Source organism: Lissotriton helveticus, chromosome 11 (genome assembly GCF_964261635.1).
Source record: "Lissotriton helveticus chromosome 11, aLisHel1.1, whole genome shotgun sequence".
In the NCBI taxonomy this organism is placed as follows: domain Eukaryota; kingdom Metazoa; phylum Chordata; class Amphibia; order Caudata; family Salamandridae; genus Lissotriton; species Lissotriton helveticus.
Window position 1 is genome coordinate 423801141 of NC_136072.1, and position 21977 is coordinate 423823117.

Below are 21977 nucleotides of genomic sequence, written 5' to 3' on the forward strand. Positions count from 1 at the left end.
TTCCAGCTACTGCACTGTTAAATATCACAGATGATATGATCCTGGACTATTGTAAGGGGCTGTCTGACGCCATGCGTTCTGTGTCCCTTCAGGTGCAGGCTGCAGAGGTTCCAGCGTGCCAGGGCCCTTGCCATGACCTGTATCCTGGGGACTGGGTCCTGGTGAAGAAACATGTGAGAAGAAGCTGCTTGGATATTCGTTGGCGTGGGCCCTACCAGGTCATCCTGATCACAAGCACAGCTGTAAAGGTGGGAGGCCTGCCCAATTGGATCCACGCGTCACATACGAAAAGGGTTCCAGCACCTCTGGAAACAGCTCCTCTCTCGGATGGACGTCCAGCTGAGGACCAAGAAGCCATAGAGGGGGCTAGTCAAGCTGTAGAGGTGCCCGCGGAAGCAGGGAACGAGTCTGACCAAGCTGAGGACGGTCAGTACAACAGCGAAACTGAAGACGCTACAGAAGGAGAAAGTAGCTGGGAGTACGAGTCTGACCCTGACAGGTCTGAAAGAGAGCGAGAACAGACCAGAAGGAGAAGGAGTAGAAGGGCACGTGGAGAAGCTAATTGGCCGCAAAGAAGGAGCTCTAGCCTGAGGTCAACTCCAGAAGCAACCCTTCCTCCGATATCAGAAGACTCAGACCCAGAAGAAGGTGCTCAGGGCGCTGAAGCACCGGACCGAAGAAGGTCAAGAAGAGTGCGTGTGCCTAACAGAAGATACTCCACACCTGAGTGGACATATCTGGCGACAAATGTCTGTGAAACCGGAGACAGGGAGGATCCGAGCGGTGGTGGTGTCCAGTTCTGAGCCCATTATCACCGTGGAAATACGACTGTTGGTACCCGGTGTCGAACAAGAAGGGTCACTAACATTCGTGCTCCCCAGACCTCCCCGCCTCAGCAAGTTAAAACATATGTTTCTTACAGAATTGCAATTCCCCGACTTTGGTACAACGATAACAGCACATGAAGAGCACACTCTTCGCTTGGAAATATTGAACTATGCTATTGAAGCTGCAACCACAAATCTGATAGTTGACTGTTAAAGGATTTTGTAAATAAAGCAAGCAGAAAAAGAAGATTACCTAGCGCCCAGGAAGCAGAGAATTTTAGGGAATCCCTTGAGTTGATGGAGAAGGGCTAGGGTTGTCTTTTTGAACTGTTAAAGGACTTTTGCGAAAAAGGCTGTCAGCCTCCAGCTGTGTGGATTCTAAAGACAAAAAGGATTTAAAAAAAGACTGTAAAGGAACGAGAGTAAAGGAACTTTTTGCAAAGATAAAGAGAGAGCTATAATATCTGACGAAATGGAGGCCGGCACCCCGAACCGCAGAGCTAAATGTATAATAGGTACACTAATAGTAGGAGTGATAATATTAATAGCTTTAGTGGTAACAATTTCTTATGTAAAGGGAAATGAAGAAGAGGTAAAGGTAACTGATGTGAGTTCTGTAGTAACGCTTACACCTATTGTTGCTGGTGAGAAAAGGGAAAACACTCAAGAGAAAGCGTTATTAGCTGCAGAAGCCCGCAGGTTACATGTAGACGAGTCCCAAGGAGACTTTAGGTCAAATGCTTATGCTAAACTTTTATATGAATACGTGGATGCCATGGAGGTTAAGGATTGCTACGTCTGCATGCAGTTGCCTGCGTCTGTAGATGAAGGAATTCGCTATCATCACCTCCCTCTGACATATGGCATTACATGTAGCTTATTGCTTAGTATATTTTATGAGAGAGATAGTTTTGAATACTATTTCTCTAATTATGATTCAGTGTTGCCAGAAGTCCCGAATTATAAGCAGATGAATAAATGGGATTACTGGAAGAGTGAAGACAGATTGGCCAAATTCTTCATTCCTTGGATTACCTTAGATACTTCACATGCCCGTAGAAATAACCTGACATGCAAGGTGTCAGAAGTCGAGAAGAAGTTCATAGGGCAGGTGGATGATCGTTACAGGAGACAAAAGATTTTGAAAAAATCAGGACAAGGGAAATTAGATTGGACCGAGGAAGAGAAGTCACATAAGAGAAAGGGTAGTAGTGGTCCAATAGCTTTAGATAAAGCGCAGAGAGGAAAGCTATGTCTTCACCGAGCCAAAACGTATTATGAAAATGTATACGTGGGTGAAGTTGACTGTGAACATGCTTTTAATTTAGAGTACTACACTAAGGATTTCCTGAAGGGAATGCAAGTGATTCCAAATGTGTATTTTGTATGTGGAAGAAATGCTTACGTGAGACTACCTGACAACTGGTATGGATCATGTTACTTGGCAATTGTCTTCCCCAAAATATATCATGCACAAGACTTAGTGATCATTGAGGGTCAGACATCATCGAGGGGAAGGAGAGATGTAGGTGATGCCGAAATGGTTGGAGATGTCTTTGGAGCTATGTTCCCTCTTTTGGGAATAATCCTTAATGATGTTAAAATTAGACGACTGGCAACAGTTGTCGACAGGTTGTCTGCCAGCACTGCTCAGTCCTTAATGCTGGTAGAAGGAGAGATGCAATCGATAAGGGCTATGGTTCTTCAAAATCGTCTTGCATTAGATGTCTTATTAGCAAAAGAGGGCGGAGTCTGTAAGGCTTTGAAGGTCCAGGAATGTTGCACTTACATTCCAGACCTTTCGAAGCCCCTTGAGAAGGTTATTAAGAACATAACTAATATACACAAGGAGATCGAAGACTTGAGTAGAGAAAATGTCTGGGAAAAGGTGGGCCACGGAATGAGTACAGTTGGAGGGTGGTTTTCCACCTTAGGCAAAAGCTTTATTTGGTATATCCTAAAGCCTATCATCATAATATTGATCTGTGGGATAATATTGTGGGGATTGGTGAGGGTATTCAAATGGTACAGAGCAAGAAGGTCAGAAAGGGCCCAAAGAGAACAGCTGCGGAGATTGGCTGCCATACAAGATAATCAGTACAGGAGCCTGAGAGCTCTGGAAGCGCAGAGAATGCCAGCAATAACGGCAGTTTAAATGTTAGTGATGACCCCGAGAGGTCATCAAAGGGGGGAACTGAGAGAGCGCAAACTGATTTAAATATATGAGTACATCACACTTACCTGTAGTAAGCACAAATCATGAAGAGAAATGCCATGAGTGCTAATAGTATCTGCAAATATATTCTGAATGTATAGCTAATGTAGAGATTTAATAGAAGTGGAACTAATACAGAAATGTGTGACATTATGTGACTTTATTAGACGTGATTATTTTTTTGAATCCATGTCGTGAAGCTGCTAAAACATAAGGTGGTATGTGGTTAAGAGCAGAACGTGGTAGGCCTCAGGGCCAGAGCTGGAGCTAAAAGGGAAGGTGTTTCTTTTCACGACACAGATTGTTTTAACGTTTTTGGTCATTGCATTAATGGGCCATGATTTATAGTAATGTTTACTGAATAATAGAATAAGAGTATTAACATGCTTTAATTAAATGAAGAAGTTGAATGCTATAATCATAATGAGAAATATTGTAGGCCTGAAATGTTTTAGCATTGATTTACACGTACATGTCTGGGCTGAGAAATGTTGCAAGCCTTTTTAGAAGGCTATGAGAGTTGGGTTCTTGGCGGCAGATATCTGTCTGCAACAGGAAAGGGGGGATCCAATTATAAATGAATGAATAGAGGTCTGTTCAGTGGACGGCCCAGACATGGAGGAGGGTTCTGGAATGTTTAAGGGGTATCAGCGGGCCGGAGAAGAGTCTGAGAAGCAAGGTCAACTCTAACGTCTGAGGCCCAATACAAAGCATCATGGAAAAAGCCTGAAGTTGCACCACGTGAGAGGCGTTTCGCAAGGGGCGTCTCAAATGTTGTTGACTGTTTTGTATTAGGGACAGCACCCCTGGGTGGAGTTAGAACAGAGACCTGAGGACCCTTTAGAGAGCGGATGGGTAGGCAGAGAGGGGTCATGACTGGAGAACTTTAGGTTTTCACCAAGAGACTTAGAGTGGGTGACTTCCCTTGGGGGTCATTCATTGCTGACACCTTTGTTAGGTTGGGATTTGGTTAAGTAGGGATACCATCTAGAACAGGGTAGGGACGCCTAACCTGTGTTTGTTTTCCTCCAATCTAAATGAAGGAGCGATATGCGTCTATGCTTATAGCTTTATTATTCTTAGAACTTGTGTTAGTGATTTCTGTTGCTCGTCTGAGGGCTTTTCGAGAGCACATGTATGTAATTGGACCTGTGTATCTCGTGAATCTCATTCTGAGATGCCTGTATTTGCAGCTTATCATTTCTTTACAATAAACTTTTGAAAACTAGAAGTTGTCCGTGATCTTTGGGAGTAGAGTCCTTTCTTGGGTGAACTGGCTTGGAAATAGGTGCACTTTCTTTCCTTACAGACAGGCAACAAAGGTTCAGTCGACCAGATCGAGGTTTGGATCAATAGATATAAGGTATCGATCAAAATCTCGCCCTTTCACAACTGAGAAAGCAGTACAGTAAATGAGCAAGCGCAAGGGTTGAATATATGGAGCTCAGCCAGAAAGGACTGGAGGAGAGGTTTGGCGGAAGAGCATGGAGGTTTGGAAGGTGGACTGCGGTTGGATTTGCAGCACAGACATCAATGCGGGATCGCCATTGACAGGAGCTACAACCCCAGTCTAGCTTTTTGGGATTCCTAACACTTCCCTTTCTGTGTCGGACCTCAGGACTCATGGGGGCAACAACTAGAACAGGCCGAAAACATGGCTCTTGGAGCCATGTTTAACTTTGCAGTGTTCACACCTGACTTTTCCCTAGTGTCCGAACAGGAAATAGGTGGCTTTTTATCAGTTATGGGATGGTCAAGTGGGCAGTACCGTAATGGCATCTGGCGGTGAAATTGTGCATGATGTCATTTCCTCTACCTCTGGTATTTTGATGAATTGGCGTCCATGATTTTCAGTACATCCCCTAACATTGGTAAATGTTAGGGGTGTTACTAGGACAGATGGGTGAGCTTCTTGATAACTGTTGAACCATAAATTAATCTTCCATCTGTTACTTAACAAGAAAGCCTGCATGTCAATGAGCGACCAAACATCTCTCAATCATTGGTAGAACCAAATAAAATATGAAGCTTCTTGAAACACTCAAAGAGTAGACGCGTGGGATCGCATGATTCATTCCAGTGAGGAGACCGCAGAGCCCTGTGGAAAACCTACAAAAGTAGACTATTATATGCAGAGCTTTTAGCACTACCAAGATTTGAATGTACACCGTGCCACTTTGTAGCATCACATGGGGACTGATGGCATACAATAATGCAGTCATAAGTGGAGGTGTGCAGTGAGAGGGCTGTTTGACTCTGTGGTGATTACTAAATATTTGAAGCATAAGGAAAAACAGTGCTTAATTTGTAAAAAAAAACACATAAATGCCAGGGCTCTCATCAGGAACCTGCTGCAGCTCGCATCACATATTGCCCCTGCTATGCTCCCGATGATGGTAAGAACACAACTACTAGCCACTATACTCCTGCAAGTTTGATAATTCGACTATTTCAAGTCCTCAAAGCTTTAGGAATGGGTTAGGCGTCAGGTAATAGTCATTTTTAATATCTATTGAATTAATAACCAACTGTTCTTTGGTCATATCTGAATTAGCCAGACAACACCACCTTGTGGCAGACTGTCACAAGCTCCGCCATTCACAATATATGCTGGTGCTGAGCACCGGAAACCACCAGCTTAAATTAAGCACTGAGGAACAACTGTTGGGAGTCTCATTTTTCTAGCCGTAAAACTTGAAGAGGTATGGGTTAGAATAACTTTTTAGACGTCTGTGTTTTCCAGTTTGTGGACTGGTGTGGGTTCTGTTCCAAGATGGTGGACAAAGGGAACCTTGGCTTCCTTCCTGTTTCGAGTAGCCACATGGGACAGCCATCCAGAGTTCAGAGTACTGGCAGGTGTTTTAAATAGTTGCGGTCTCAAACAGCTAAGTTGTAACCATAGCTCGATAGCAAACGGATAGCAAGTGGACCATGGAGGCCCCAATCACTGAGTTCTGGATTTTGGAGCACAGTGGCCAGCTGGTAACTAGACCTTTGCAAATACCAGCAGCATCAGAGAAGACTACTGGTGAGATTCAAGGATCATTACAGAGTAGGTAGTAAGTCACCTCTTCTGTGTTACTTTATCTTAGGAAATGACAGACAGTACCCAATGCGGGATATATGTGCTGTATATTTCTCACTTGTCAAACCTTTTCTGCAAATTAGCCTCTCCAGTTTCAACTTCAGTATGCCTATATTGCATAGGGAGAGGTGTGGCGCAGCGTCCAGAGTGGCTGACTCCAGAGCGCGGGGCTCACAGCTCGATCCCCGGCACTGACGGCAGCTCAGCTCAGCATCATGTGACTCTGGGCAATAGCTCAATTAATCTCCCCGATATCCCCCAGCACCCTGAAACCGTAAGTGGTGATATGTTCGCGCTTTACAAATATGGATTATTATTATATTTGGTCATTTTATTTATTTATTGTTGTAGTCAATTTTGTATAATGTCCATATCGCTTCTCAACCAGCAAAAGTCTGCCAGTTCTTGTGTTTGATCCTTCAATATGTAAGGAGCAAATGTATGGGTTTCTTAATGACCAGGATACTGATCGCTTTGTCTTAGATGAAACCCAGGCTTCCAAAGCCTCCCTTAATCCCTATGTAGCTTGGATGAGAAACTGAGGATTAGTTGTGGCGGGGAGTGATGGGAATGGACTTTGATGGCTGAGTTAGACACTGTACCACACATTCATAAACATACAGTGTACACAGTGAGGATTATCACATGCACCACTCTGAGGAGATACTTGGATGCCAAGGAAAAATTAGGTCAAGAGAAGCATTTGGATGTAAATTCTCCCCCACCATTGAGAAGGCTCTATTTTCAGTGCAGGCCTGATGATCCTTCCGGCATAAGCACCAACTGCAAGAATATAGGGTATTCAGTAATTTTTTTTAGTTATATACTGCGTGAATGAGGCCATTCCCTCATCAGAGCATGTTAACATACTGTATTGACTGGAATCACAATTATAAATTATCCCACCAGGAAAGCGACTAATATGTAGAATTAACGCGGTCCAAAACAGAATGCAGATCTATGTTTTAGGTGGAATACTGGACCCTTTTCTGGTCCTGTTCAACACCTGGTGTGATACGGTATTATATGGGAGTGCGTAGAGCACTTTGTATCAGAATGGGGGTTTAAAGGCAGAAAGGCCATTTGTGGTCATTGAAGGCAGTTTGCAGGCAAGCGGGAGCATTCCTCAGGCCCCCATGTGCTAGGACAGGTCAGGGAGGAGCTAGCCTCTGCCTGTGTCCTCATCCCCCTGCCAGGATTCACACTTGATTTGACTGTTTCTTTCAAGCTGAAAAATCAGGGTATTTCCTGGTGTAAAAACACCAGGTCTCTTGTGATCAGTTGAGCCATAACCCCCAGATGCAGGGTCTGTCATAAGAACAATTCTCTGCTAATGCATTGGAAGATAATCTTTAGAGTAAACTGCACACAGTTCAGGCTTGTGCACTTCAGATCTGGTGGACCCAAGCACCGTTTGGATGTAATTCCGCAAGTCAAGGTGTGAGACTCAAAATATTGGGCGTAGATTGCACCCCAACTAAGTACCAAATACCACACTAGAAGTGATTAATGGCATTTCAACCCCTGGTTTTCAGCCCAATCGAAATTGGGCTGTAAGTAACACCACGTAAGTTGGGACCTAAGTAACCAGTAACAACGGTACGCTATCAGAACTAGAAATGGTATTAAATTGGTCTTCTTTTCTGTTTTGAGGGCAGGACAATCATATGTGAGAGTGAAAGGAAGATCCATAGCTTTAACTCTCCTCTCCACCAAGGGTGCAGTGAAAGGGAATGCTATTTTTCTTAAAGTTTGTGTCTCAAACAAAGTCCATGGGAGTTGTATTTGGAGCATGCATCCACTAGAAAAAGTATGTTTCTTAGTCAATTGGGTACGCCGATGTGAAGGCCATCTTGAATTATGTATGCTAATTGTAGATACTTGTGGTGTCAACAATAAACCACTAACATCTTGACGATGGGTGAGATATGGTCAATTTGTTTGTTCCCGAAACTAACATTTTTACTACATGGGTGGCTACCTAGAGAAGAGTAACCAGTGTTTTGGGTAAAATATTGGGATGACAGACACCATAGTCTAGCCTTGTAACTACTAGTGATTGTATCACAAGGTGTGACAACCTCACTCCAGTTCATACCATACACTTACTTCGGCCCTAAACTTTTCACCTTCAAATCATTGAATTTGTCGGATTATTCTATTTATTTCAATGGAAGAAAAACAAGACTACAAAACCCAGAATGCAGTAGACCGTCACACAAAAGTTTAGAATTGGAAACAGAGTGATAATGACCTCCCTAGTACCACACTGCAATTCAGGCCTGTAATATTTAATCCCTCAAAGTAAGCTCAGTTGACATTTGTCATTTCTAGCTAGATTATTTCTGTGGGCCTGAATATTGAGTTTTTTGTCAAGAATAAATCCTGTGATTTAACACAGCCAATGATTGAAGGTTTGCAATCGAAGTTTCCAGTTGAGTCCAGCCGAAAGGTGACAGGTGTCTTTCTGTGTGAAGCAGAACTTCAGTTTTAGCAGCATTTTTTCAATTTTAAGTAGAACTTGTATTACCTTTTTGGAAACATGATGACTTATCTCTGGAAACAGGCATGCATTTCTTGAAAAATGTAATTAGGGGAGTCGAGGATGCTTTGGCAATCCTATCTTTGGCTTTATGGGAAGCATGAATTGCCAATTGCCGTGGCACTCTTTTTATGGACGGCTCTAAAAGTAAGGGATACCAGACTGCACTTTATTATTTATTTAAAGCTAACACTAGTGCTTAATTTGTGCTGGTGGTTTCCGGTGCTCGGCACTGGCACTTAATTGCCAGCACCGGCTCTGGTGGCAGTCCATCAACATGGTGGCGCTGTCATTTTAATTTTGAGATGAGCATAACAACCGTGTTTATTAAGTTAATATACATTGAAAATGAATAATACCAGCCCCTCATGCCTTTATATAGCTTTGTGTGGCCTGAAATAGTCAGAATTGTCACTCTTGTAGGAGTGCAATGGTTTGGTGTTATGTTAGTACTGCAGTTGGAAGGGTATGGGTGGTGCAGGCTGCAGTGGCTTTCCAAGGAGAGCCCTGGCACCAGGGCTGGACTGGCTGTAGCGGGCACCGGACGTTTCCCCGGTGCGCCACCAGGGTGGGGGCTGGTTTTAGACCCCTGGGGGGCTGTTTTTGTTACCAGGGGCAGATATGGCCTCCATCAACAAAAGCGGCATAAACCTTTCCTTCCACAAGCAATCCTCCCGCCCAACCTTCCCCCAGCCAGGCCTGCCAAGCTCTTTACCAGGGCCAGTTTCGGTTCCCAGTTAGGCCCTGCCTGGCACTTGAATATTCACAAATTAAGCACTGACCCACATTCACTTTTACAGAAAATGCAGGCTACTTTTGTGTGAAATTAGTAAATAGAGGTGGCATAATTTATGGACTACGAGAAGGAGTGTGGGCAATATGTTATATTCTGATTGTTGTTAGGAATGTTTTGTAGATTGTGTATATGGTTTCACTGTCTTCTAATACATGTGTAAGCTTTATATTGTAAAAGCTATTTGCTCAAAATAAATCTCTAAAAAACTGAACAAAACATTGATGAGCATAGTTACTAGCTATCAGAGCACCCAACAGCCCCTGCCGTCGACAAGCCCCATTTACACTTCTCGGTCTGCAGGGAAATAGATATGTCTACTTACCTGGAAGCATAAGCAACTTGGTAAAGCCCTTCTTCGGTCCACCTTCATTAGACATCAAGATCCAGCATTGGATAAGATTAGAATGCACATTTGCATGTTTTCCACCTCTCTGGAAGTGTCAGGGCCTGACTTTGGCTGTATACGTTGTATATCCCAAACCAAAGCCAGCCAGGACAAAATAACTCCCATAATGGAATTTCCAACCCAATGTTGGAGGTCAGATTTGTTGGACTCTCTTTTACCTGAGATACATCGTGGGAATGTAGCATAACGACTAGAGCGGTCGACCTCGAAGTTGGGGAACTGTGTTCGAGTCTCGGCAGGGACGCTCAACATCCTGTGATTCTGAGCATACCACTTAATCTCCCCATTTATAACAAAATGAATGTGTCCCTCTGTAACGCAAGTGGTGCTCCTGTAAAGTGCTCTGATACATTCGGGTCAAGTTTGCGCTATATAAAACAAACAAAAAAAACTTTTCAGTGTTCCGCATTAAACAAGAGCAAGAAATCAAAGAAAGATGAGATTTACTTGAGAGGGGGGAACTAAAGTTTCTCATGTATAGAGCCACACCTTGTTTTCACACAAAAAGTCATATTGCTAGTAGGCACTAAAATGTACATTTACGGCATCCATAAATACACAGGATAAAGAGTAAAGAAGCCGCCTTACAACATGCTATGGAAGATGCAGGGACAGTAAACCCCAATTCACTGCCACCAGAGAGCGCCCTCACAGTAATCAGGCGAGGGTACATTTTCCCCTCAACAGCCATTGCTGACAGACTATTTTGTGAGCCCTTTACCAAGTAGTAGTCTAGGACCATGCAGAAGCACATTGGGTTTGTGTTTAGGGTTGTGAAGACGAACAATGGATGTTGTGTTACGAGTGATAGCGCACTAAAACTTTGAGCAAAAATATCAGGGTAAAATTGAGAAAATAAAAACACCTGCATGGGACAGCTCACTGAAAAACCTGTGGTCATTCATCTCTGCACAGTCACACTGATATCATGTTAAAACATTCAATCCACTTCGAGGAGATATTGTGATAGTTTACAAAAGTAAATCTCAAACTATAAAACACGAACAGAAAAATAACATTAAAAAAGGCAAGCTATAAGGGCACAGAGGTACACCTGACCTGTGGGGCTGGAACAATTTTCAGAGTGGGGGTGCTGCAATCTGAGTTACATCTCTGAATTCATAGTGACTGTGAAAAATCCAAGCATCACACAAAGAACAAGTATAGCAAATGTATTCAGCAAGAGTGGTGAGTGCGTAGTATGTAGGTGAAGGTGCATTTGAGAGCTCACTGTCACTAATATATTACTAAAGCATGGACTGGTAGCCCTCCGTCATTTACAGACAGCACACTTTCCATTGAAATGACCACTACATTTGCACAGAGGTACAGTTTTACTGATTAAATTATATAACACACAAACATTAATATGTGGATGGAGAGTTCCTGCGAACATCTATCTTTTGCGGATCACCAAGTAAAATGTCTTGATTTGTTTTGATCCTATGCAAATATTTGTTTCAATCACATTTTAGAATCACAAAAAGAGTATTCATTGCATTTGTGCTTTCCTAGCTGCTTATATATTCTGAAATATGTGTTCATTTACATGTATTCACATTTTGTTGGTGAATTAGAACAAAATGGCATCCTACGAACCTTCCTTTCACACTCCCTATACCCCAGCAAGACTGTTACACAATTAACTTCGAAAAATGTCTCACATTGTAGTCAGAGAAAGGAAACAGTAGGTGTTGTGTCGTCCGCCTGACCTTGTCTGCGTACAAGGCAGGCGGAAGCGGATGGGGAGGGTTGAGGCAAACAGGAAGCAGTTCGGGGTTAGAGGAAGAGGAATAAAGTCATGTTAAACCCCAGCTCCGGGCATGAGTCTCATTGGGGGGGCCTGAGATTGAACACTGGTGACGAGGGTGGGATTTGCTGATCCACCGCTTTGCCCCTCGCTGTAACTGCAGCGCGTGTCTGCCTATGCCCAGAGACCTGCCCGAGACGTCGAAAGAGCACGCAAAAGCACGAAAAAGACGCGATCGCGCTGAAAGCTATGAGCCACAGGGGTGCCAGCAGCAGAAATCAGCAGCGCGCAAAAGGGTGAGTCTGAGCAGCAACTACCCTTGCTGGAACAACTGCCAGAAATAAAAGCAGTCATTGGGCAAAGGAAGACCTGTGTCCCCATAGGCGGCTATTTTGAAGTCAGGCACCGGGCATAGGACTTCATCAGCTCCTGCCACGGTGGCCATCTTGAGGTCAGGCAAGTGCAAAGAATCTCATAGAAACCTGAAATTCATAGAAATAAGGCGTTACAAGGGCAATTGAACCTACATCTGCACTCAAGATGCCTGGTGAACCTGATACTTCACGCCCAGAAGCCACAGGGTCCACCCTGCAAGTCCCGCAACCACACCCGATGATGATGGGAGTGTCATACCTACGCCCGCCGAAGCCCCTAGAATTAACATCTGGAAACAGCATGGGGCTGAAATGGAAGAGCTGGGCAGAAGATTTTGAGGACTTTATGACAGGGTCCCAGGTGCAAGACTCCAAGCAGAAGCTCATAGCACTGCGAAATCTGATAGGAAAGGACATTGCGCAGATCATCAAAGAATTACCCTCCACTGCCATTTCATATGAAGATGTGAAAGGAGCCCTGGATCCGAAGTTCCTCCACAAACGAAACCTAGACTACGAGCGGTACACGTTCAACCTTGATTCCCAAGAAAAGGACGAACCAATGTGCGACTTCATCGCTCGCATTCGGCGCCTAGCACGGTATTGCGAGTTTGACGCGTTTAACATGGAAGACGCCCTACGACTGCGCATTATTGAGGGATGCCAATCGGAATCACTGCGCCGCAGACTGCTGAAGAAACATTACACGCTTGAAGAATTCGAAGAACTCCCGCGCATCAACGATCAAGCCGAAGACCATGCTAAGAGAATGGAAGCTAGCAAGTCTGAGAAAAAAGAACAAACCTTTCGAATGCAATCGCACATAGACTCGAAGCGCTATCCAGACCGCCGCAAATCAGAAAGACCAACGCAGACGACCCGAGCAGCTTCATCACGGCATGGAGTCCGAAGTTATCACACAAATAAGCCCGCCTCAAAATGTTACAGATGCGGTCAAGATTACCCACACTCGGGACAATGTCCTGCCATAGGACAACAGTGCCACCGATGTGGGAGAGAAAATCACTTCGAAGCAACCTGCCAAACACGCCGGTTGGAAACAAGGACAGCCAAGTCAAGTCCAGGAACCCGCCACCACGCCAGAGCAGTAAGAGGGAGGAAAAGTCGCTCCTCTAGCTCGTCGAGGTCTAACAGAGGGCAAAAAGGCACAAACAAGGGAAAAACAAGTCGAACAGAGAGCAGAAAGGCACAAAAACAAGGAAAAAACGAGACTAACAGAGGGCAGAAAGGCAGAAAAACTAAGGAAAAACAAGTCTAACAGAGGGCAGAAAGGCACAAAAACGAGGGAAAAACGAGTCTAACAGAGGGCAGAAAGGCACAAAAAACAAGGGAAAAAACGAGTCTAACAGAGGGCAGAAAGGCACAAAAACAAGGGAAAAACGAGTCTAACAGAGGGCAGAAAGGCCCAAAAAACAAGGAAAAAACGAGTCTAACAGAGGGCAGAAAGGCACAAAAAACGAGTCGAACAGAGGGCAGAAAGGCACAAAAAATGAGGGAAAAACAAGTCGAACAGAGAGCAGAAAGGCACAAAAAACAAGTCTAACAGAGGACAGAAAGGCACAGAAAACAAGGGAAAAACGAGTCGAACAGAGGGCAGAAAGGCAGAAAAAACAAGGGAAAAATGAGTCTAACAGAGGGCAGAAAGGCTCAAAAACAAGGGAAAAACGAGTCTAACAGAGGGCAGAAAGGCACAAAAAACAAGGGAAAAACGAGTTGAACAGAAGGCAGAAAGGCACAAAAACAAGAGAAAAACGAGGGGAACAGAGGGCAGAAAGGCACAAAAAACAAGGGAAAAACGAGTCGAACAGAGGGCAGAAAGACAAAAACAAGGGAAAAACGAGTAGAACAGAGGGCAGAAGGGCACAAAAAATGAGGGAAAAACAAGTCTAACAGAGGGTAGAAAGGCACAAAAACAAGGGAAAAACGAGTGGAGCCATTAAACTTGCTTACACTTACCTTAAAAGTGAAACTGAAGCCGAAAATGGTTTCCTAGGTGACGGTGTAGGTCGTAGATGCAGGAAGGGAAGTCTCGAGCAGGTCAGGCAGCAGGCGAGGCCAGGCAGGGACTGAGAACCGCGTCGATATCCAGATCCGGTCAAAAGGGAAAGGAGCCAGAGCAAGAAAAGCCTGAAAAATAAAGGGCATGGCGCACGAGGACGGGACTGTTGAGGTGCAGAAACACCCATCCAGTGACGTCTGCTATGACCACTGATTGGTCGCAGACGTCTCTGTTCCACTGGTAGGTCCGAGTCCCCCAGGCAAGGTGGAGCGGGTTGCATGAGCTGCGATATGCGTGGGCGTGGTGATAAGTAAGCAGTCCGAGGCTTCACCCGGAAATGTGTGCTTTGGTCGGTGCGCGCTGTATCGCATTCTAAAGGAGCAGGCCAGCGCAGGGTGGACGGCGTATTAATAAATAAGCAGGGGGGACGGTGTCCCCCCTGGAAAATAAGTGGGGGGACGCCGTCTACCCGCGTGGTACCCCGACTCGAGCACTGGTCAGTAGGGCAATATTATCTAATGCTTTACACCATTGAAAAATCAGAACAATTACATTTTGCACCATTTTTATTATGCCTAAGTGAGGGAGCGGGAAAATGTGATGTGCTACAATGTAAAGTTTGCATCTTGGAAAACAAGTGTTGCAAGGCGAAGGTCACGGTGCAATATTTTTAATCATGTTAAATATTTCTGACCTTTAAAATGTAAATGCTGGCAATATGGTTTTGAGACAAAAAACTGTTTGTCCCTATTTTAATCATCACACTGAAAAAATGGTAAAAATAGGTGCTTTTATTTTGTAACAGTGGTTTGCTCCGCATCAGCATTTCCTTGTCAAACATTCTATTTCTCATGTAGAATCGTTTGTAACGTGCTGCTCCCCTGACCCCCACATTGTGTCTCATCTCAGTCCGTTCAGGCACACGGCATGGACCATAAAGAGTGTCTAACATCTGCTAATTAGTCTAGGAGGTTGTCCTTCCTACATAAAGGGCATTACCACGACATTACTAATCAGTGGTTAATTTGTTAAAAAAAAAACATTGCCGGGGCTCTCCTCAGGAGGCAACTTGCACCAACCCATTTCTCCTGTTAGCGCCGCCTAAAACCATGAAAGTGGGAGATGGTGTGACGTAATGTTCAGAGCTGCTGACTTAGAAGCTGGGGAACCAGGTTAATATCTCGGCGTCGGCTCAACATCCTGTGATTCTGGGCAAATCACGTAATCTCCCTGTGCTTAATGTATTTGAATGTGTCCTTAACTGGTAGTACCTGCTCAAATTAAGCACCGTTGCTAATTATCATCATATCCTTTGCCGTTTCCCAATCGTCTTTTGGAGATGGCACCCAAGTTTTAATCTCTTTCCCACTCCGTCACATATTCCAAAGTTTCAGTAATTACTGCCCATTGCGTTACTGAGATGGATCACTGCACATTGCCTAATTCCTTCCCTGGGAATAACTAAGGACATGATGTACAAATTCCTTTACTGTTGCAAAGCCTGTGATTTGCAAATTCAAAAGATTTGCAGCCTCAAAAGAATGCTGTGAAATGTACAAAAGTTACTTCTGCAATTTGCAAAGTAACTTTTATGACCTCTTCTGAATTACAAACAGAAGGGTGCAAGAGAGGTAATCTCATCCTCTTCTAAATCACAAAGGACTGTGTCATTGCTTTATAACCGCAATTACTGTTGCAAATCATTGATTTCAACCAACCCCTTACTTTGTGGTAACTCAGTCGGAAAGATGAAGCAGCCACCTGGGCCCAGCTTCCCATCTGGGAATCATTGTGGGCAGCCCTAGGGTGTACAGAGCGGTCCAGATGACAATATCAGGGTCTCCCTAATGTCTACAGTTGGTCGAAAGATTTTTTAAAGCAGCACCTGCCCCTCCAGTGGCCAAAGACAGCTTTTAAAAAAAATGATTATCCAAGGTATGAAAATGAAGAGACTTGTTCCCACGGATCTGCAAGACCATAGGCGGAAGAAGATCCTTCGCCTACCTCGCCGCAAAGACCTGGAACTCTCTTCCTCTACATCTCAGGCAATCACCCTCACTGCCTCCTTTCAGGAAGGACCTCAAGACCTGATTGGGCTGTTCGACTGAACTGCAGAACCCCCAGTGCCTTGAGACCCTAACGGGTGACTAGCTGAGCTCTATAACAACCCTTGATTGATTGGTTGATTTATTTAGTATGAGGTTTTGCAGCCTCCTTCGAATCTATATTTCACTGTGTGTACCTCAGTTACATCACAAAACGAAGGCTAAGTTGCAAAAACACTTACTGCCTTTCCACCTTTTTTTATTCATAAGGCTCTAAATCATCCATTTTTCTTTATGTTCCACTCTTAAATCCATCCCGCACTCCTCTGCATTCTCTTTAGATGCCATCCTTCTCTCTCCATTACTCAAGACTTTGCAAAGCACTTTGACTAGCAACTATTGATCTACATTATCACAAAAGTGTGCACCTAAAGCTCTCAATGTCTAAAAAATAAAATTTCCTCTGATATTCCACTATGCACTAGTATTTATCACACTCAATTCTACATCAGTCTCCTGGAGTATGTTAGCTCCAGGGAAGGGTTCTCATTGTCACCACCCATGCACCATTCACCCTACTACACTCCATCCTTACATCTGCTTTCTCGCAAGCTCAACATAAATATATCACAGATCCTGACATGGGTTTCTGTCCCTAGTTTTCAAATATAGTCATAATCCCACCACCAACACTAACTCCGATAGTTAACCTCCCAGTATTTACCAACCTTTGCACCAATATAAACCACTGCCTCAGGGCATGCTCTAGGGAGGTGCAACCGGTGCGACCACACCGGGTGCTGACTTCGGGTGGGGGCGCCGTGTTTGAAGTATATTAAGGTTTTAAAAGCACCTGCTGCGCTGTTCCTGGCCTCCAGCAAAGTTTTGGCAAAAATAAAAATGTCAAGATAACTCCGGTGACTAATGCTCTTCCTATAGATACATCGGAGGTTTGTCTAGTGGAAGTTTTGACTCATGGTGAGGTAGCACAGTGTGTTAATATGCATGCTACAAAGAACGTGTACCATTCAGATCACAAAGTGCATAAACTGTAAATAGGTCAGTGGATCACTGTTTTTGTCTGAGAGATGCTTTGTTACTTGCAACTTCTAAATTATAATCCTAACATGGAACAGTGAGCTATTAACTGTAATCAAAGAGCTGCATGCAAACTGCAAGGTATAGATTAGAACGTTATGATTTTTCCCCAGTCTTTTGTTATCCACTGTTGGCAAAAGGGTTCATTTGGATAGAAATCAATCCAGATTATTAAAGAGAACCTCCAACCATGGTGTTACGTTATAAATTATTAGTTTGTGCTTCTCCATGGCAAGTCAAATTAAACTATACTTCCTCCTAGAATGGCTGACACGTGGCTCCTACACCTTGTAGTCCTCTGTCTTATGTAACATTTCCTATACACTGATTTACACACCTATGATTAATTGTCTCTGTGTAGTGTGTGTGATGTAAGGTGCTCTGACACTCTACACTGGTATGAGTGGCGACAGCACTTTAAAAATAAAACTATAAAATAGATCTAAGAGAGAGCGATTATGGAAACTTGAGGGGCACTGTTAAATGGTGGCAGTGAAGGAATCGATGGCGGAAGTGGTCATTGTGGAGCGCCAACAAACATTGTCACACTGGATGCCCCATCGCTAAAGCCGGCCCTGCACTGGCATGTGGTCCCCAAATCTTGCCTTTGCCAGTTCCAGATTTAGATGCCTTCCCCTCTTACTCCACTGCAGTGTCCTTCTCTTCAAGTCAACAATTAACTTGATCCCCTTCCAGAGCATACAAAAACTCCACCTAATTTGTTTAAAATCGTAACATGACACTACCTGTACCAACTGTGAGCAAAGTTAATGTAGTTCTCAGATCACACTAAAAGCTATTTTTTATGTTCACATATGTGCTGTGTCATACTGTCCCACGGTCCCGTGCAAAAACATCCCATGATTCAGGTATACACCTGAAATCCCAATGAACAAGCTCCGACTTGTAAGTGCCCTGTTGCTCAAAAGGATGCTTGTGTTGTACTGCTTGAAAAGTTTATGCTGGAATAGGAATGTCCCATGCATGATGTACAGACATGGTCCCTCCCATGCGCACCTGAACTGTATACCCGTAATGCTGTTTTTTTAAATTTTCAATCATGCCGCACATTAAACCCTATGTGCGGATTGACCTCAGCTCGGTCTTTTGGCAATCAAAGGTTCTTGATTCGATCCTGAACCAGGAGGGGGCAATACTAAGGGTTGGTGAATTATAGTGGCAGCCTTTTACCTCTGAGACTTGAATGTGTGCTTGCAGGCCCATTCATCTACAGTTCTGGTGCTCGCAATGGTCATAGAATCTTGAACGTGATGCCCTGTGCTTTGTAGTGAGCATGTGTGCTAGAGGTGATTGTGTGCTGTGCACGAGTGATCAAGCCTATGAATTCCATTTTGGATACCCACAGCCTGGACTAAAGTACAAGATGGAGGAGAGGTGGCTTTCTCCAGTCAGCATAGTTGTACATAGAAATCTTAGCGCTATCATTATGGAGTATGGTATATGCAAATATGATGTACATTGATGTGCTATACACATGGTATTCAAACATGGTTAATTAAGAGGGATACCTTTACATGAAACCTTTAGGCGTTATTAAGGAGTCTCTAAAATGAAATGTGTCTGGCACTTTGTCCTGAGGATGGCCTCAAGTGCTGCTTAGACGCCTAGAGACCGAAACCTCGACGTATTGATCAGAACATACTCACATAAATGGACTAACAAGCCATCTAATAGAAAAAAGGATTCAATAAGGGCTTTTTGAAAATAATTGTGTTTTGTTTTAGTGGTCTCCATATTATGAAAAGTCACCTCTGGGACTCGAAAATATCACTGTGGCCCTTTATGATAGTGTAAAAGTGCTGTGTTTAGACCCTAAAGATTCTTGAATTAAAGATAACTAGGTATATTTATAGCTTACACTTGAAGTATGCTTCTTTTAAATCTTTAAATCATTTCTTAAATCATTGTTTAGATCAATCATGAATGTAATTATGTGAAGGCAAGCCATAGTTAAATGTTCAAGTTGGATAATTATTTACCCAACCACTAATTTTGTAATTTTTGTTGAAATTATTTCTTCAGGAGGTCTTGTTGTTTGTGTACATGTACCCAGCCTATTGAGGGATTATTGGGTTTCCCTATTGTGTGTTACTTTGCATCACCTTTGAGAAGTGTAAGCATTGTGTAAGCATTTGTGCTAGCTTTTTGTAAATCTGGACCCAAGACTTTCTTTGATGTTGTAGCACAATTAATCTTCATCAAATTTGCAAGCAATCACATAACATTCTTGCTCCAGCAGCCTGGGAGAAATGAGAACCTAGTGTAGTGATTGGGGAGTGTAAGTGAAGGGTCACTTTCAGACTGAAGGGTACCCTATCGAGGAGTGTGAGTGAGGTAGTAGTTGGTATCCTATTGGAAGCTTTATAGGTTTAATAATTGGTCTTCTCTTGGGTGGTTCTCTATGACTACTCACCTGTGATATTTCATCCACAGTGGGCATGAGCATTTGGGATGGACATAGCAGGGGTTGTGCCAAAGTCCCAGAGTGTTGAAACGTGATGTCAAAATACAGGCCAGAATTCAAGAGCATGTCCAGGATGGGGAACATCCTTTACAACGCAACTTTTACCACGCACTACCATTACGACGCAACTTTTACAACGCAAGTTATTACAACGCATTGCGCTGGGGGGCACTCTAGGATAGGGAATAGTTTAATTTACTATCCAACACCTTCCCTACTATCCACGGGGACTGGAGTTGGAATAGTAAATTAAACTATTCACTATCCAGCGCCCCCCAACGCAAGTCGTTGTAACGACTTGCGTTGTAAAACCTGCGTTGTAAAGGCATGCGTGGTAAAAGCATGCGTTGTAACGTCATACATCCGTCCAGGATTGGTGTGCTTCTTGCCAAGGTGTGGCAGGCTTGAGTTGCAATTGACAGTTCTTAAAACTGCTAAGACTGGAATAGCTTAAATGTATTCTTCAGAGTTATAGAAATATTTGAACAGAGGACACACAGTGATGGGGGGAGTCTTATCAGTATTAAAGTACCCAGGCACCCAGTAGGTCCCAGAGGTGTAGCTGTCTTATTTCAAGATTATGCAGCACTTTTTGATTTGTGTTTGGGGTGCCTAATTGGCATGGTGGTAGCTTCCGAGCACTACAGTGATGTGGGTAGAGTTCAAGGCTCTGACCTTGGATTGGGAGGGAAGCAGTGGTCTATTTCAACATTATGAAGCATGAAGCTCCTTCTTGTTTTGGGTGGGGGGTACTTGATTGACATGATGGATGTTTCTGAGCACTACAGGGATGTGGTAGAGCCCTGTGCTCTGATCATGAATTTGGGAGCAAATTCATTGCTCTTATGTACTGATGTATATTTGTAAAACTTATGTATAAAAGATTCTACAGCCATTCCCTTGGATACCCCTGCCTATGTTTCATGATGTTTGCACTTCAGCAACAACTTACGTTTACTAAATGCATCCTGTAGGAGCTTTGCATAGTCAAGATGTGGTATTTTGGTCCAAGTTGATTGTAGATGCATTGACAAGGACTCAGGCCCACAGTACTCTCTCCAAGTGCATAATTTGTAAAAAAAAAAAATTATAATAATAAGTGCAGGTACCCTGTCAGGAGGTAACTGTAGTTTGCGCCACACATTGCCACTGTACTTACAGAGCTCCTAACCATCACACTGCTACAAGTGTGATAATTCAGACTTTTGGAGGCCACCAAAGCTTTAAGAATGGCTTGGGTGATAGGTATTAGTTGTTTCTAATGTACCTTGAATTAACAAACAATGTTTTTTCTGCTCATCTCTAAATTGCACAAACAACGCCACCATGTGGCAGCTTCATAACTGCAGGTTCCAGCAATTAAGTGCAGCAATTAAGTGCCGGTGCCAAGCACCGGAAACCCCCTGCTCAAATTAAGCACTGCTCTCTCCTTGCACCACTGCGCAAGCACCTTACCAGGTGGCTCCATTTCTGACTCAAGCGTTATAATGGGAATCTGATTTGATTGATTGTGGGGAGATTGTAGGGGTCGCGCAGACGGCCCAGCAAGGAGGAAAGTCAGCTCTGCTTCTATATGCCATCAAGCAGCCTCCTGTCATCTGGGGCGGATGATTTGTGGGGTGCCTCTGAGAGCCCGGCGAAGATGAACGGCTTCATCTCCAGGAGGTCGTTTGTTATCCTATCATGGGTGACGGTCTAGACAGGTGCTTCCCATATGGATTGGCTTTGTCGTGCTCATCTGTATTTCCATCTTACGCCCTTTCCTCTCTATTTTTCTCTTAATTTCACCAGGGCCACCCTCTGCTCCGGAGAATCCAATTTCCACTGTCAACGAGACATCTATCACCATCGAGTGGAGTCCACCACGGGATGGCGGGGGCCGGGGCGACACCACCTACAGCGTCCACTGCCGCAGGTGCCCGTGGCAAGGTCGCGGCTGCAGTTCGTGCGGGAGCGGAGTCCACTACTTCCCCCGCCCCTTTGGATTGGTTCTGCCCAGGGTCCTGGTCACCGACCTCCTGCCTCACACCAACTACACATTTGACATTGAGGCAGTGAATGGGGTCTCAGAGCTCAGCCCCAGCCCGAAGCAGTTCATAACTCTCAACATCACCACCAGCCAAGCAGGTGAGCCCTTTACCATCAGCCACCTTTTAACTGTATGGTCGTAAGATGTTCAGAAGCATTGCTTTTTGGTGGACAAAGCAAAATATCTGTGTGAGTACATATGGACTATGTTCTGCATAGCTTTCTGTATGTACATGCAGTTTAAGAAAAACACACATTTTTCTCAAATTGCATACATTTATAAAAAAAAAGCTATAACTTAGGTGA

At 44.0% G+C, this 21977-nt stretch overlaps 1 protein-coding gene across 2 annotated transcripts in view; it reads left to right on the forward strand.

The window, feature by feature from the left end:
* LOC144791256 (ephrin type-A receptor 3-like) overlaps window positions 1-21977 on the forward strand; it is a 508479-nt gene that overhangs the window by 300053 nt on the left and 186449 nt on the right. For both annotated transcript variants that reach the window (XM_078665908.1, XM_078665909.1), the window contains exon 5: window positions 21435-21770. In XM_078665908.1, coding sequence (XP_078522034.1) covers window positions 21435-21770 — 336 coding nt within the window. The remainder of the gene's footprint in view (window positions 1-21434; window positions 21771-21977) is intronic.